Raw genomic sequence first — 18026 nt, 5'->3', positions numbered from 1 at the left:
TTTTTAATCATTCTTATTATATTACCAGACCATTGATTTTGTTGTTGTCATCTGCCCCCAGTTTTTGCATTTGGATTGGAAGCACCATGTGAGAATGAGTATGCAGACTGAAGCATCCTTAAAAAGAGTCCCTGGGGGATGGATTCTGCTGCTGGGTACCCCTTGCAGAGTAGGGTGCTGCCCCTCCTGGGACTGGCACAGCATCATCTCCTCAGCTGCAAGGGCTGCATACCAGAATAAAACTGTTTTGGGGACCAATCACGTCTGCAGGTGCAGGGCTGCACAGGACTGGAGGGACACCATAAAACACACAGCATAAAACCTTTTCTTGTCTGTGGCCAGTGATCACCAGTGTATGGGATCTGTCCTGCTCACAGGTCTGCCCACTGCCAAAGCTGAGGCCTGAAACTCACCAGTTTGTCATTCAAATCTTATTCTACTAATAAGAGGATGCTAATCTTATTCCACTAATAAGAGGATTGTAATCTTATTCTTATAGTCTAAGGTTTAGACATGTGCTGGATCAGGTCGCTCAAGCCTTTTTTGCAGTTACAAAAGCTATCATCTTCTTTTTGTTGTATTTTGTTTTCTTTAAAGGAAAGCTGGGATTATTCAACCTACTAAAAACATCCTCTTCATATACTGAACTGTATATGAAGAGAAATATTGACCAAGTATGCTCAGTTGTAGTAAAATTACATGAGGTAATTTACACTTCTACTTCCACAAAAGAAGGAGCACACTCTCAGTGCAGAATAGTTGGCTGTGGAAGAAAATCCCATTTAATGAAAGGGCAAATGACAAGCAGAGGCCAGCACTGAAGTTTGAAGCATTTTTAGGGTCTCATAAACTAAAAAGTAAATAAAGATAAATCCTTCTGTTTTCATGAAAAAAAGCCCCCTCTTCTTGATGCTGGTCTCGGCTGGCTGCCACAGGAACTCTATTTGACCCAACAGCCCTATGGAGCTGGAGTATATTACATACTTACTGACAAATAAAGTAAAAAATTTGGGTGAAAGGTATCAAGAGATCAGTTTCTTAAGATTCCCTTACCATCCTGACAGGTCTGACATCTCTGTCAGCTTAGCAGAGTCTTGGCTTAGCTGAGCTAGGCCTTATTGGCTTTTTGGGATGGTGCGCACACAGAAGGGAAAATTGAGGCCTAAGCATTAGGACCAACAGGATCAAACAGCAACCCAGATGAATACATGGGGAATAAAATACACTTGGCCACATTACTTTCAACTGATTTAGTAGTGCTTTTAGGTAAACAGTCCCCACATATCCAGTTCAGCCCCTGAAACCCAACCTGCTGCAGCAAAATTGTCTCTAGTCGCTGTGCTGCAGAGGAATTATTTTTGGGTGGCATGGATGTGTCTGGCAAGGCAGAGCCAATCAATGTTTCTCTGGAAGAAGTTTCATGAGGAAACCCAGCAGACTGTAATGTGCTTGGGCAGATATATAGTTCTGACATCCTGCTTAGGAAATGGAGTCCCCTGATCCTGCAGACCGGTCAGTTTTTGAAGGCCTGTTGAAATTGGAGTGCTTATCTGCATGATTAAATGCCTCCAGAGCTGGCACCTTTGATGACATAGGCATATCTTCCTCATGAATTTCAAGATCGATGTGGTGGTGGCCTGTGCTGCCGGAGCAATGACAGGGCTATCATTAGGGATGTGCTGGGAGTTGCATCACCACTGTGTAATGTGCAGGCCAAAGAAATGGGGCTGGAGGAGCCAAGCCCATATATCAGCATTCATCGCTGATCTATAGCTGGCCTCTCCATTCTGAGCCCTTATTAACTGCCTTAAAATACAGATCAGAGATTATTGCTCCTTCTAGAGCATGGATCTCCATGTGTGTGATAGATATGGAGGGAATAGGATGTTGCCAGAGTGCGATGTGGTTTTGTTCCCTGCTGTAACCTTCCGTCTTATTTTTATCTTTTTTTTTTCTCTTCCAAATGAAACGTTTCAGGTCATTTCGTTTCAAAGCTCAGCACTTGTAAGTAACGTGGGTGTAAGAAGCTGGTTTGGCTGCAGCCAGCAGGCTGGGATCTGTTCAGGAACAGCCTGGCCCTGCCTCAGTGTGGGTGCTGGGGCCCAAGAGGGGCCTCAGTCCAGCACTTCCAGGGCTTCTTCCCATCATGAGTTGTGGTACCTTGGGGAGATGAGGTTTTATGTGAGGCTGGAGAGAAGCACAGCCATCTCCCCCTGGGACATCACCAGGGCATGGCCTGCCCATCTCCTTGTGCCAGGACACCCATCCTAGTGGGAGAAGCCCAAGTGGCTCAGGCAAAATAGATCTCAGGAGCTTTGGGATCAGTTTAAAATTATTTAAATAAAACAAGCTGTAAAACTCCAATGCTGGTCCTGCTGGTTTCCCCTCCCTGGGCCCATCCCAAGATATGCACGTGGCTGGGCCCCCTGTTCTGAAGGAGGGCATCAGTGTGGGTTGTGTCTTCTGTGTGCTGCAGGGCTCGTGTGTGGGAGGCCACTGTGAGGAAGAGGAGGAGAGGGATTAATTCCCCAAGGGCTGTTTATGCTTTCAGCTCTTTTCTCAGGCTGAGGAAACCGGGTGTCGCTCACCAACGACATCTGCAGCTCCACCACAGCTGCATGCTTTCGTTCTCTCACTCCACAATTCCTGGAAATCTCTGTTTTCCCTGAGCATGGCTGGTCCATGTGTGTGACAGCTGAACTATCCACAGGATTTAAGACTCCCTGATTGCTGCTCAGACAATGGACCAGAACAACTTCATCATTATTGCCTATTCCAGAAAAGCCACATGTCTATATTTATATGGGCATGAAAGATAGCTCAGCATCAATTTGTCAATAATGTGCATGTTTAGTGGCCACTAAATAATGTGTCATGGGCTTGGGGTTGTCTTTTCAAACTTCTCTGAAGTTGCTCAGAACTAGGGATGCCTAATTTTCCCAGCTCAGAGCCCTCTTATTCCCTTTTGCCTGCTTGCCCCAAAATTTGTGTTGCAAACACCCCAAAGGGGGATCTAATGGGCTACTGAGAGGAGCTTAATTGTAACAGGGTGTTTGTAGGAACACAAGACACACTGTATTTATCTACTTTTCTTTCATTGGTTTTGTTTTTATTTTCAGCCTCATCATTTATTTGACATTCACAACAGTGTCAGTAGTTTGTGCAAAAGCAGTTGTGCGTTCTGACCCAGAGCTTTACAAAATAAAGCTGCAAAATCAAAAAAAAAAACCAAAACCCCAAAACAGATCAACCAAAGAAAGTAAAAATCAAATAGATAGATACTTTTTCTTTAAAAGGAAAAAGTTACAGCTGAAGTAAACCATTTTTTTTTTTTTTAGCTGGAGGCCCACCAAGAGAAAAACAGTAGAGTTTCTTTTGCTCTGTAAGAGTCTTCAGCATAATTCTGCCCTTGCTGTAACCTCTGCGGCTTGAAGAGCTCCTGTCAGAGTAGAAATCATGTTGAAAATATCTCTCACCAACATTGCAAATAGCAGAGTTTTAAAATGGAAAGGGAGTAATGCAAATCTTGAACCTGCCAAGTGTGCCTCACACACTTGACGCTATGCATATGATTTTAAGCACTAAGTATGAGGGGATGGCTTCCATGTGGAAATTCAAGTAAATCTTTGCAGAATCTGCCTTCACAGGGAAGTGGACCCATGGGTTTTCCTCTTGTTTGTTACAATTTCCAAGATAATTTTGCAGTTTTCTTGTTTACAATAATGAGTTTAATTGCTGCTGTTGAGCCTCAAGTTCTGTGAGTGATTATTTTTCAGGAAAAAGGCATTCTCACCAGGAGGCTGAGTTGCACCATTCATCCATTGAAAGGGGATATTTCACTTGTGTTTTAAATTAAAAATCAATAGAATATGTTCCCTTAGTAATTTTGCATTTATAGAAGTATTTCCACTGTTTTTAGAGTAGGGAAACCAAACAAAACTTGTTTACTGTGCATGAAATCTAAATGCAAATTTGGCTCAAGTATAGGAAGATTTTATAAAGGTTCCTTACTCTTCCGAAGTCATTGTTGTTATTCACTGCATAAATAAAGAGCTGCAACCAGTGGTTATGAATGGGCTGCTAAACTAATTTTTTTTCCTGTTTATTTTCTGCTCCCTTCCAGGTTTATGACAGGCCACAAAAACATTCTGCTCTGCACTATGATCCAGGCCTCCAACAAGACTTCACCAGTGACACCTTAAAATCAAAACACCAGCAGAAAAGTAGCAACCAGCACCACCTTGACTGGTCAGCAAGCTCCGACACTGGACCCGCTCCTCAGAGCTGCTTCATCAGCACAGAGCCCAGCAGAGAAGCAATTAGTGCCACCAAGGTCTCTGCTCTGGAGCCAGGAGTCTCCTACAGCAAATCCCAGGCCAAGAAGTCCTGCAGCAGCAGCAGCAGCAGCAGCAGCAGCAACAGCAGCAGCAGCAGCTCGTGGGGGCAGCTGTCGGTCAGTAGTAAAGAGCTGGCAATTTGCAGCACAGTCCCATCACCCAACAGCATCAGCACAGCCACCCAGCCCAGCAGTGCCTCCGAGTGCAATGGGCTCTTGCCTCTTGGAGATCAAGAGGGAGCTGTGCAGCTGGAGGCCCCCGATCAGCCCGCTGGAAGTACAAAGAAGAAGTCCAGCAAGAAGGACTTGATGAGCCAAACCATGCAAACCACAGATATGGAGTGGGTAAAGAGTGCTCAGAAAGCGTTTGACAGCAAATCCCATGACAGCATGGAAGGGAAAAAGGAGTCTTACTCGATGGACAGCATGTTGGATATGTCACCCTCGAAGCAGAATCCCGTTTCTGCCGTCACTTGTGAAAGTGACACCAATCACGTACGAATTACTATCCCAATAAAGTCTCCGACAACAGATGCGTCGGGCCACAAAAGGAAAAAGAGGCAATCCATTAAATCCTCCATAGAGAAAACTATCCAGGAGAAAAGCCTGCCTTCTGTGCTTGCTTTGAGCAGTGAAATGGCAAACAGGACCAGCTCTCAACCAGAGGGGAGTAAAAAAGATGTTCGAGCCACAAAGCCAGGGAAAGTGATTGAAAATGAGTCCCCCTTAGTAGCAATTGACAGCGGTGTGTTCACAGACAAAGCGTCCCCCAACAATGCTGCCCGACCCAGAAAACCTCTACCTGTGACATCCACTCTCCTACCCACCAATCTTTCCACAGCTGGCAAGTTACCTGACATCCAGCACCCCAAACATGCAGCTAAGCGTCGGTGGACCTGCAGCAAACCTAAATCTATTATTCGGGAAACCTCCCTGACGACATCTGAGAAGCTGATGGTGGAGCCTCCTTCAGCCTATCCCATCACACCATCCAGCCCTCTGTATACCAATACAGACAGTCTTACTGTGATCACACCTGTCAAGAAAAAAAGAGGACGACCAAAGAAACAGCCTTTGCTCACTGTTGAAACCATTCACGAGGGGACCTCCACCAGCCCAGTGAGCCCAATCAATCGTGAATTTCCAGGAACAAAGAAAAGGAAGAGGAGAAGGAATCTGGCCAAGTTTGCCCAGATGGTTCCAGGAGAGGACAAGTCCATCAGTGAACTCAAATTTCACAAAAAGGTCGGGAAACTTGGGGTCTTGGATAAGAAGACCATCAAGACCATTAATAAAATGAAAACCCTCAAGAGGAAGAACATTCTCAATCAGATCTTGTCCTCCTGCTCCAGCAGCATAGCTCTGAAAGCAAAAGTCCAGCCACCATCTAGTGCTGGGCCGACCACCATTGATGCCAGGCTAGGGAAGCAGATCAATGTCAGCAAGAGGGGGACTATCTACATTGGTAAAAAACGGGGCAGAAAGCCAAGAGCAGAGCTGCAGCCTCAGCCAGAAGAACCTAAGACAGCCATCAAGCACTCAAGGCCTGTTTCCAGCCAGCCAGAAAACCCAGCAGTGCCTTCCAACCTGCAGTCACTTGTGGCATCGTCACCAGCAGCTATTCATCCGCTTTCAACACAGTTAGTGGGGATCAACGGCAACCTCAGCCCTGCAAGCACTGAAACTAATTTTTCAGAGTTAAAAACTATGCCAAATCTTCAACCTATCAGTGCTCTTCCTACAAAAACCCAGAAAGGAATGCACAGTGGAACTTGGAAGCTGTCTCCGCCCAGGCTAATGGCTAATTCACCTTCTCACCTCTGTGAAATAGGTTCTCTGAAAGAAGTCACGCTGTCACCAGTGAGTGAGTCTCACAGTGAGGAAACCATCCCGAGCGACAGTGGGATAGGTACAGACAACAACAGTACCTCTGACCAAGCCGAGAAAAGCTCAGAATCCCGCCGGAGATACTCCTTCGATTTCTGCACCCTGGACAATCCAGAGGCTATCCCATCTGACACCAGCACAAAGAACAGGCATGGTCACCGGCAGAAGCATCTCATTGTGGATAACTTTCTCTCTCACGAAAGTATTAAAAAGCCAAAGCACAAGAGGAAAAGGAAAAGCCTGCAGAACAGAGATGACCTCCAGTTTCTGGCAGACCTTGAGGAACTCATCAATAAGTTTCAAGTGTTCAGGATTTCCCATAGAAGTTATACATTTTATCATGAAAATCCATATCCCAGCATCTTCAGGATTAATTTTGATCACTACTACCCTGTGCCATATATCCAGTATGACCCATTGCTCTATCTTCGCAGGACCTCTGATATGAAGTCTAAGAAGAAGCGTGGTAGACCTGCCAAAACCAATGACACCATGACAAAGGTGCCTTTTTTACAAGGGTTCGGTTACCCTATTCCCAGTGGGAGTTACTATGCACCCTATGGAATGCCTTACACATCAATGCCTATGATGAATCTTGGTTACTACGGTCAGTATCCAGCTCCTTTGTACCTGTCTCACACGCTTGGAGCGGCTTCCCCATTTATGAGACCTACCGTGCCCCCACCCCAATTCCATGCAAGCTCTCACATGAAGATGTCCACCACTGCCAAACACAAAGCAAAACACGGAGTGCACCTGCAAACCCCTGTGGGAATGGGCCTTGGAGACATGCAGTCCTCCTTGGCTCCTCCGAAGGTTGGAGGAACAAGCCTTTCAAGTGGCCGACTTCACAAGAGGAAACACAAACATAAGCACAAGCATAAGGATGAGCGGATACTGGGGACTCACGAAGATCTGAGCGGTCTCTTTGCTAGCAAGTCCACTGGCTTCTCCAGCCACACCATCAACGAGAGGCTGAGTGGCTCAGACAAAGACCTGTCCTTGCTCAACGAGAAGAGCAAGCACAAGGAGAAGCAGAAGCACCAGCATTGTGAAACCGGGCACAAAGGCTCAAAGAGTAACTTTGAAGTGGATACGCTGTCTACGCTATCACTTTCTGATGCCCAGCAGTGGTCACAGAGTAAAGATAAAAGCGACTCAAGCAGTGATCCCATTGACTCTTGCACAAAGAGATACTCTGGTAATACTGAGAGTAATGGAAGGTCAGAGTCCCTGGACATGTTCGGTGAAATAAATTCCTCAAGTGAGAAGCGGGACAATGATGCAAGTGGGAATAAAAGAAGAAGCTTTGAAGGCTTTGGAACTTACAGGGAAAAGGACATTCAGCCCTTCAAGACAAATAGGAAGGACAGAAGTACTTTTGATTCTTCAGCCTCTTCAGGTAAGCTTTGTTTTATTCTATTTTACTTTGACTATTTGCTGCACTTGAATTTCAATGCTAAGCAAAGAGGGACTCACCATTTACAGCAAATACATTTATGAGATATTAACTTTTCTTGCTTTTGTAACTGACTATCATTCTTCATCCAAACTTAGGGGAGATCAACAAGAAAGTTGGCCACAACTTAAGCCCAAAGTTTTACAAGTCTTCTAGTTGTTACACAGCACTTTTATAGATATTTGTCCTGCCTTGACTTATCTCTCTTGTTGCACTTCTTCCTAAAATGTGACCATTACATTTTGCAACAGCAGCAATTGTAATACCTGCTGGCAAGGTGGTCATCCTTCTAATCAGTGTCTAACATCACAGGATCAAAGTCACTGTCCAGCATCTGGGAGAAGAGCAGAGTCTCTGCTCTGGCCCTTAAAGTGACCAAAACCCATTTGTTGCTGGGTTGGACCAGACAGGTGGGAAGGTGTGAAGCTGTGTCTGTGTCCCATGAATGTGTTCTACTGCTGATCCAGAGGCATCCACCATGGTGATGGCTGGGCTGAATATTTAGAGATCCTGAGTACAGTCCTAATGTAAATCTGTCACTTCCAGTCCACAGGTGTAATGTAAAATAAATATCCTGAGCACTGAGGGCTGTGGGAAGGGACTGGTGTCATGGAAACAAACCCTCTCCAATGTACTCTGAAGAGTTTTAGGTCTCATGACTTGGAAATATAAGCTGGGTAGATGAAGAGGGAGGAAGCTCCTTTCAGCTGCTAAGGACATCTGTTCCTCTCCTGCAGAGTGGGGAAAAAGGGAATCTGAATCTTGCCTGAGAGAGTGAATTGTACTTTACAATAGGGAGCTGCTTTTGTGATGACACAGAGGCAGGTGTTTTGGTGCATTACAAATGAATTTAGCTTGGGAGCAAGCCCAGTGCTTCTACACCATCAGATATTTATCACAAAGCAGATTTCACACTTAGCTGTGGAGAGGGGTGAGCTTTTCTGAATCAATCAGTGGTGGATGAGATTCTGATGTGCTAAAAAAAGGGCTTCAAAGAAAAGTAGCTGATAGCCTTCAAAATTAAAAGAAAATTAACTGAGAACACAGGAGTAGAGAATTTGTACAACTTGCCAATGTAAGGATGTAAAGTTTTTTACTGACTTGTAACTGATCGAGTTCCAAAGACAGCTCATGCTTAAGCCACCTAAACATTTCCAATTCCTTCACCAAGACCAGAATATGAAATACAGTCCTGAAAAATGGTCTGAAATGACAGATTACCCCAAGAAACATTCCCATTCATGATATCATATTATATTAGACCAGTTGTGACATCAAAAAATGATACATCTAAAAATATAGGAAAAGAGATTTAAATAAGTCTCTGAACATCAGAGTTGCAACATGCCTGACAAGGAACAAAGATATTCTCCACCAAGTGCTGCAGTGGCTATTTCATTAAGGAAGTTGGGTCCTGGTACATAGGATTAAAAGGCTTCAAAGTGTTTAACAAGCTTATTTTTCAATTTTTTTTTAATGGAAGTTCATATTTTTCACAGTTTGTTAACAGCCTTTGCATTTGTAGCCTTTTTGCTCTTTGAACAGAAGATGTTTGCTAAATCTGCTAAATTTTCAATATATTTCACTAAGGCATAGCAAACTGTCAAAATTCCCAACAGTGTTGAACTCAAATTAGTTTCCAAAGTAGGGGCATGATCCCCACCAGGCTGATTTGAAGATGGAATTAGTAAAGAAAAAGTCGATTTGATGTTATTTTCCTTCCGTTTATTCCCCGTGACAATAAAAGGATAAGATGGAGGGCTAAAACTTGTCATAGGGATGCCATAAGAATTGCAGTTTAAACTTTTTAAACTAGCTCTTGTTTAAACTGAAATTAGCATTTTTATTTATTTTTTGTTCTTCATGCTTACAGCCGCGCAGCATTCCCCATGACCTAATCCATCACCTCTCAGATTATTAATCAATTTCTTCATTGTCATGCTATTATTTAGATGGAAAAATCATCAGCAGTTAGCTAAGCAGAGCCAGATAACCAGAGCCATACCTTGCACTACAAGGAAAAATACTAAAACTAAACAGCTCTGCCAAGAAAGGCCTGGAGCCAAGACTGCTCATTAAAGCCTAGAAACATCTGTCTGCTTATGAGTGCCTAAGATCTCAGCGCAGCTTTTTTTTCCTCTCTGCCTTTGACCTTCACTGGGATTCCCAGCAGAGGTCTGCACTTGAGTCTAGCCATAACTATTTAACCAGTTCCCACAGAGGGAGGATTGCTCTCTTCCATGATAACCTTCACCTTCTTGCTCCTAACTCACCTTGCATTTCCCTGAGGAGATTGACTAATCAGAGAAATATAAGGAAAAAGAAAAACAAGAAAGCCCTACGAGGACATATATGTCCATCCTAGGAGGCAACTTCCATAGCCTGATTGCTCTTTCCTTTCAGTATTTGTCATCTTTCACAAGTTAAAAATAATACATAACAGAGATAAGAGGAGACATCCTGAATATTCTGATGAAAGCTGAAATTAGATTTATATCACAATTTCAGTGTTATCTCTACTACACATTGTGGTGTGCTCAGTAGTGCCATTTGCAACTTCATTGCATTCTTCTGGAGATAATATACATATCAAAACCTACCCACACTCAGTGGATATATCTGTGATGAGAGGGATGAGAGAACCACTTATGTTTTTTTCGGTTATTCAGACACTGCAATTTGTTTCAGTGTGGTGTGCAGCTGCAGGTACCATTGTGTTGTTGTTAATTTATGTTTTTGTCTCTGTTGTGACAGCTCTTAGCCATTTCTGAGAAGTTTGGTGTTCCTTGGTGATAAATAGTGGCCCTGCTTATGGTAGAAAACAGTCCCGTTGCACAGTCTTTAAGCCTAGGTATGATTTTACTCTCTAGAAAGATATAGGCCATAAAGGGAAGAGCTGTCCTTCATATCTTTGGGAGAAGCTGATTGCAGTCCTGGCTCAAGAAGGGTGCTTGGCACAGGTTTCCCAGAGAAATTACGGATGTCCCATTCCTGGAATTGTTCATGGACTTGGTTGAAGTTTCAGTACCGTTGCTAGTGGAAGGTGTCCCAGCTCAGCCCAGGAGGTTTGGAAATTGATGACCTTTAAAGGTCCCTTCCAACCAAGCTATTCCATGATTCTGTGATTTGATGTGGAAATCTGTGCCTGAAGTGAGCAGACCCATTAAGGGAGTGTCACCAGTTACTTTGGTTGGTCACAACAAAAGTCCATTTATTGTCCTGCACCAGCCTGGACTATCACTGGCCATTCTTTAGTGGAGACCTTGTGAGATTTGAGCCATTATACATCTTTTGGGACCATTTTGGGCTAAATGTGCAGCGGCTAATTTCCCAGTGGCCTGTTCCACACCATTGTTCTGGAGAAGCTGGTGTTCCTCCTTCCTTCATAATAACAAGCTAACAACTCTTCCCATCCACTCCTCATGTACTGCTACATCCTGGTGCCTTTTTCTGAAATTGTTATTTTTGCTAGATTTCTTGTGCTCATCCAACCCTCCTGCATTTAGAAAGACTAATTAATCAAAACTAATTTAACAGTGCTTTTCTATTTAGCTGAAGACTATTCCAGTGGCATTAGCCTGGTCTACAGGCAGGAATACAGCAGAAAGTATTTCTGGTCCTGCCTTGCCGCAGACACTTGGGCACATCCTAGACTGAGCTGTCAAGCTGTGTGCACCAAGCATGGGCTCAGTTGACTCCTTCCCTCCCACAGTCAGAGGTACACCTCAACACACTTGCAAAGCAGCCTTGGAGTCCCTCTGGCACTGTGTGACCTGAGGCACTCTGCACAGCTGGTTGGCTGAGCCTTTCATCTGCTTTTCAGGAGTTACTGAAGCCCCAGGTGAGGGACCCAGGGAGAGGTCACAGATTGGTGCTGCACCTGGGCTGGGGAGACCGAGAGTAGAGCGGTTTTAAAGAGGCCCTTGTGGCAAACTCCACATCTCCTTGTCATGTGTCTGCCTGTTTCCTGATGCTGGAGAAAGACTTCCACTGCTGATGAGCAGCCTCAATGCCATAGCTCGTCCCACAGAAAAAAAGCAAGATTGATTGTTCCTTACTTTTTTTCCTTAGGTGAAATAATGAGGAAAAGCACATTTAACCTTTTAAGACGCACAAATAAAATGGCAATTTGCATGTAAAACCTGTCAGATTATGTCCTCGTTACAACCACTGCAGGCCAGGATGTAGCTGGAGGTGAAGCAGAGGTTGAGAGTTGCTGTATGCAGGGCTACATTTCTGATTTTCTTTGTCGTGAGACTAATCAAGGTCTGTGCTACTTTACTGTCACACTGTTTATGCCTCCTTGGTTTTTTTTTTTAAATAATGATTATGTGAACAAAGATTGCCTTGCTTGCGTGTTGGGTATCATGGCTCAAAGATCAGGAAGTGCATTGGTTTTATCAGATACAGCACAGACACCACGCACAGAATATTTACAGGAATAAAAAGTTAATCATATGCAGCTATTAGGAAAGCAGTAATCATCAGTCTCTGAATGCTGGATAGCTAGCATGAAAAACACGCTTTATAAATTAATGCTTAACTTACCTACAAGCCTCCCAGGCTTTCCCCCCTCAATGTCCAGCAGTGCTACTTAGCTGAATTTCTTCTGACTTGAATTTCTGGCTTGACCTTTCCTCCTTATTTGTTTTGTACAGCGCTGGTTTTACTCTTGAAGGAATCAGTATCAGCTTTAGCCCTGATCAGTCACAGTTTTACACTGAGAAGGGATCAGTATCTCAGTAGTGGATAAGCATATTTGTTCTAAATGTATGTGGCAGATGTACGTAAACAGTGTTAGCCAATTGCCTTATTAAACTTTGCTGATTTTTCGTATGATAATACTTTCCACAAATAATTTATAATTTTACATAGGCCTGGAATCACAATGTTGGTTCATTATTCTCCAGTGAATTCACTATTTCAGTGAAAATGGAAACAGTAGGACCATGCAGTTTGACCCACTGTTTTGGGTCCCTTATGGCAAGAAGGGTGTTGAGGTGCTGGAGCATGTCCAGAGAAAGGCAACAGACCTGGAGAAGTGTCTGGAGCACAAGTCTGATGAGGAAGGGCTGAGGGAGATGGGGAAAAGGGCCTCAGCCTGGAGAAAAGGAGACTCAGGGGGGACCTTGTGGCTCTGCACAGCTCCTGACAGGAGGGGCAGCAGGTGGGGGTCATTCTCCTCTCAGGTGACAAACAATAGGAAAAGAGGAAACGGCCTCAAGTTGCTTCAGAGGATGTTTAGATTGGATATTATGGAAGACTTCTTCACTAAAAATGTTTTTAAGAATTGGACCAGGCTGCCCAGTGAAGTGATGGAGTCATTGTCCCTGGAAGTGTCTAAAAACATGTAAAAGTGGTGATTTAGTGATGGGCCTTGTCAGTGCTGGGGGAATTGTTGGACCTGGTGATCTTAGAGGCCTTCTCCAACTTTAATGCTTCTGTGTTTCTGCAAACATCATGTGTGATGAACATTCTCCCACCTGACCAGCTCAAAGACATAAAATGAATGCCTGTTTCTGGCTGGGTCTTGCATATATACCTGTGGATGAACCTTTGCACACTGAAACGAGAGGAGACGTGAATATTGGGTGATGCAGGAAGTTGAATAGATATCCAGAAAACCACACCTGGCTTTCTTCAGTAGCAAAGATCTGACTTAACAGGACCTGTGTTTTGTAGGGCACTGAGTGCATAAATTCAGAGACAGACTGGTGTATGGTCTAGGATTTTCAGGCCCATCTTCCATATCTTAGTTTTCTCGTGTAACTGCAGGAAAAAATCTCCTAATTGCAGTTAACCTCAGTGTTTGAGTGGGTGAAGGGGATAAAAGCAGTTTCCTGCCACACAGTGCCTCAGTGAGCTCTGATACTCGCCAGTGCCCAGAGAATGCAGTGTTAGACCCCTGGCAGTGCTTGCAGTGGATGGGAGAAGAGCCAGGTAAGAACTTCACTGACTGAGGGTGTGTGGGCTATTCATCACCCTCCCTTTCCCCAGCTCTGCCTCTGCTGGGGTTTCCTCACACACCCCAGGCTCCTACATAGCTTCCAGCAGCTGAAAAACTTTTCCAAGCCCCAGTTTTAGTAGGGTTTTTTCCCTCCCACTGTGTCCTGTGATGAGGGACAAGTACTGTACAGTTACAGGGTGAGTGTTTGTGCCATCTGGCCCATAAAAGTTACCATCAGAGCTTTAAAAAAAAAAACACCATTATTTGTAAATACAGTTACATTCATCCAAACAGCTGTTTAGGACCCTGAATGTTTAGGAAACCAAACAAACCAAGCAAGCCTGAACTACTGAAACAACTTCCAGAAGCATTATCTGCCCCTTTAGAATAAATGTCCTTGTTTTCCACTCAGTTTTCTATCAGTCCTGTGGAGAGGAGAGCAAGCCAGCATGACTGTTGCTCCTCTCTGCCTGTGGTGTATCCTACAGGGGCATGCTGCTGATGGGGAAAGTGAAGCTGAGCTTTCCTTGAAAGTGTTTTGACTAAGGCAATTTAAATACAGTGAGTTTTGTCTTTGTTGTTGTTGTTTTAAGGCTACCTCTTGATTTACTGTGTTGCTTCCAATGTCTGCACTGACCAAGGAGAGAAGAAACAGGAGGGAAGCTGGAGTGGGAGAGGAAGCAGGACTATTTATCACCTAACCTAACTTTTATTTCCTCTCCTAATGACTGTATGTTTATTGCACTGCCTGAGGCTCAGTACAAAGTCCTTTAGACCAGCGATGAATTAATCAAATTAAATTCTGTGACCCTTTTGCTTTTTGGGAGTGTTGCAAGCCTCCCAGCACCCTGCCTAATTTCTGCTTCTTAACTTTGCTCTCTGTTCAGCAGTCAAGCAGTTCTCCCTTCACAACTTGGCGTCTCCCTGCTATTTATCTTCACTCTCTCTGGCCAATGCCAGAACGTCTTGTTTGAAGTTTTTATTCAGACCACTGCTAGTTTATGAAGCTGTGCAGATTCTACATTGGGTGTGCAGCTGCTTCACGTCAGACACAATTGGCCTCTGCTGGGCTCTTGGCTTTAAAAGGCGATAAAGAACCAGGGCCAGATTCTCATCTCGGCCCAGCATAAATCTCCCCACTGAAACTGGGGAGGTTGGACTTCAGGAGTGGAGTATCCACTGAGGCAAAAGGACAGTGTGGGGCTGGAAAGTTCCATCCACAGCTTCAGTGGCACGCCAAAGCAGGACACTGGGCATGCCAGGGTCATTCTGTCTGTGTTCAACCTGCCAGGTGCTGAAAATAGCCTTGGTTCAACACTTATAAGATTCTCTCAGCTTGGAGAGAGTGGGTCTGTTGAGATTTTGATGGTGCCAGCCTGGGCACTTGTGTAAGTGGCAGTTTAAGAAGAGTGAGAGGGAAGCCCGTTTGCTTTAGCTCTGGACTGTACACAATGCTATTTCTCGGCACTGATAGTGTAGGTGCAAGGCAAGAGGTCTGTTTGGATGCATGGAGGAGGTAAAACAGAGACGTGGCTGCACCTTTGCTTCAAACCTGCTGATCAGTGTGACTCAAAGCTGGCCATAGGAAAATCTGATCAATCAAATCACTGACAAATCAGATCAATCAAATCACTGACATAAGGCATCTGCCAGTGAGAGGGATCCTGATGCACTCAGAGCAACCTGCATCCTGACCTACCCAGCTGCAAAACTGAGCTGGGGTCTGACCTCCAGGACATGATCTGAGGCTGCTTCTCCATTCCCACTGTCTTCCAGGAGTTTTGTATCCATGTGTCACAGCAAGAGAAAACTTGAAAGGGCTCAGTCTGCATGATTGCAATAATGATGTTGAACAGCAAAAGGAGAAAGAATGTCCTGTTTTAAGGTCTCAACAAGAAGGAAGTCAGAATAATTCCCCTGTAGATAAAGGGCTGTGGTGGAGGCATGGGAAACAAAAGCTTTGACTGTCAAGGGAGGAGTTTTTACACAACCTCAATGACTTGAAAAGACCCAAGGACTCATAATAAGAATCATTAGTGATTTGTCATTGAAAACATGCACCTGGGCATAGATCCCCATAGGCTTTTGCAGCTGCACTGAGTCTGACCGAGCTCTCTCATGGCGCGGTGCAGCCTTCAGGAGGCTTCAGGACTATGTGCAGAGTTAACTGTCAAGCAAGGGCAGGACTGGATGGCTCCAAGGGATTTGCTAATGAGCTATCAAGCTGTGGGTCACTGGTTGAAATTTAATCTGTAAGAACAGTGACAGAAAATCAAATCAAAGTGCTGACGTCAGAGTGATGCTGGAGCGGCAGCGAAAGCGTTGCTTGTGCCTTATGCAGCACACAGAGGCAGCTCAAATGAACTCAGAGAAAATTGTGATGAGCTTGTTGGGATCCCAACTGCAAAATACAGCTCAGCCAATTTGAGTTATACCAAGTAACTCACTTGTCTTAGTGCAGTTGCTTGTGGGTGACAACAGACTATCTCTTCAGAGAATCTGACCCAAACTCAGCCTTACACAGAACAGAAAATACACTTGTGAAGACACCTGGGTAGAGTTTGCTCAGCAAAGAGTGCCACAGAATGTGAGTCAGCAATGCACCACAAAGCTCAGTAGCTTGTGGCACTGCTGATGGAGTTTTTATTGTGATTAGGTCCTACATTGAGGTCAGTAGTAATAACATTCCCATCCCCATCTCATGGGGAAACTTGGTGGTTTCACCATAGCTTTCTCTGGGCTGGGGAGGGCCCACACTACTGCAGGCTATTAAACCAGCTCTTGTGGTTTTCACAGTTACCAGAGGGAGAGCTGAGGAAGGAAGGGATGCCCTCAGCTGTGGTAGTGGTACTGGGTATGTGGGTCAGCCTGTTGGCTCAGGAAGGCTTATTCTGGTGCTTTATACCCCTCTGGTCTTGTCCTCTTCACTGATTTTTTTGAGGGAATTCAGTCCCAGGCAGCTGAGCTGAGGATACAGAATTTCTCCAGATGGCACAGTCTTGCCATTACAGCTCTGTGTCTCTGGCCTTCCCCGCCTCCACTGTAGGCAGGAAAGGGAGCAATAGTCAGCATTGTTTTTTGTGCCAGCTATGATTAGTTGGCATAAAGAGCACTTAAGTAAGTTGACACAGCCTTTGAGTTGCTTGGTTTGCTAAAAAAAGGAAAGGAAAAAAAAATCCCTGGACTACTACAGGGTGTCTTTGCTGTCTGAAGTCTCATCTGCACCAGTAAAAACCAGGGACGAGGTCAGTTGCAGAAACTTTGTCATCCAGATATTTATTTAATTTTTATTTAAAAAAAAAGTCTAGGAGAGCAACAAGTTTTTAAAAAAATAGTTAAATCCCAAATTCATGCAGATTTCCTGTTTTGCTTCTTTAACAAAACCTCAAAACCACTTTGAACAACTTTCCCACCTCAGCTGAGGGTGGAGTTGTGTACGCCCTACACGTGGCCTCCAGAAATGCACCCAGGGAGAGCAGCACACCTCCTCTGGCACGGTGGGGCTGGGTTTACTGCTCACAGGGCAGCCAATATCTGTGCCTGTGCTTGGCTGCCCACAGGAGCTCCTGACTCAGCCAGTTACGCTGGAAAATTTTAACTTTCCTATTTCCAGCAGAGCAGACAAAACAGTGGGGATGTGTCAGGCAAAAGCTGGAAGCAGTTGATAAAGGGATGCCTCTCCAAGATACTAGGCAGATATCAGCTGCTGTCAGTGCACTGCTGTAATTTCATTGATTTGATCTGCTGAGACAACATCTCGGTAAATAAGAAGAGCAGGGAAATATATTGCGCTGAAATTAATGGTTTGCTGCCTGATCTCCTCTTAAATGAATTCATTGCAATCTGAAGCAATGTGTGTGTTTTGCAAACCCAGCATTCCTTGGCTCCTACACTGCATCATGACATTACTTTAGGCGGTGAGGAAGATCTTATTTGTGATATAGTAGTGCAGCCTGGGAACTCTGGATGGAGTTATGGCATTTGGGTGTGTAATTCTAAGTAACAATAAGCAGTGCTTAACATTTCCTCCCACATGAGAAGCGCACCCATTAAAAGTTTAGCCAAGTCAGCTGTGCAAGTTCTTGCACAAAAAGACAAACTGCTAAAGAGCTAATAGGAGCCACTCTTATGTTAAAGAGTGGGTAGAGCATGCATTAACCCAAATTCTCCTTCTCTGCTGCTAATCAGTGAAGACTCTTGCTGAGATCAAAGAAACCCCTAGCAGGTAAAAATGGTAATAAATCAGGCTAAAGCCCAGGTTCAGAACTCATGAGTCGTTTTCTCAGCTCTGTTCCTGAGATACTGCATAGCTTGAAGAAGTCAGTGAATGTGATTTAGACCATTCATGAGTCAACTTAAGTCCCTGTGAGAATGAACTAGAAGTGTCTAAGTCCCAG

At 44.4% G+C, this 18026-nt stretch overlaps 1 protein-coding gene across 3 annotated transcripts in view; it reads left to right on the top strand.

The window, feature by feature from the left end:
• SETBP1 (SET binding protein 1) overlaps positions 1 to 18026 on the top strand; it is a 269695-nt gene that overhangs the window by 182516 nt on the left and 69153 nt on the right. For all 3 annotated transcript variants that reach the window (XM_036402696.2, XM_036402694.2, XM_036402695.1), the window contains one exon: positions 4124 to 7625. In XM_036402696.2, coding sequence (XP_036258589.1) covers positions 4124 to 7625 — 3502 coding nt within the window. The remainder of the gene's footprint in view (positions 1 to 4123; positions 7626 to 18026) is intronic.

The sequence above is a fragment of the Molothrus ater genome, chromosome Z, assembly GCF_012460135.2.
Source record: "Molothrus ater isolate BHLD 08-10-18 breed brown headed cowbird chromosome Z, BPBGC_Mater_1.1, whole genome shotgun sequence".
Taxonomy (NCBI): Eukaryota; Metazoa; Chordata; class Aves; order Passeriformes; family Icteridae; genus Molothrus; species Molothrus ater.
The sequence above is the reverse complement of the archived record's forward strand: the minus strand, read 5'-3'. Positions and strand labels throughout refer to the sequence as shown.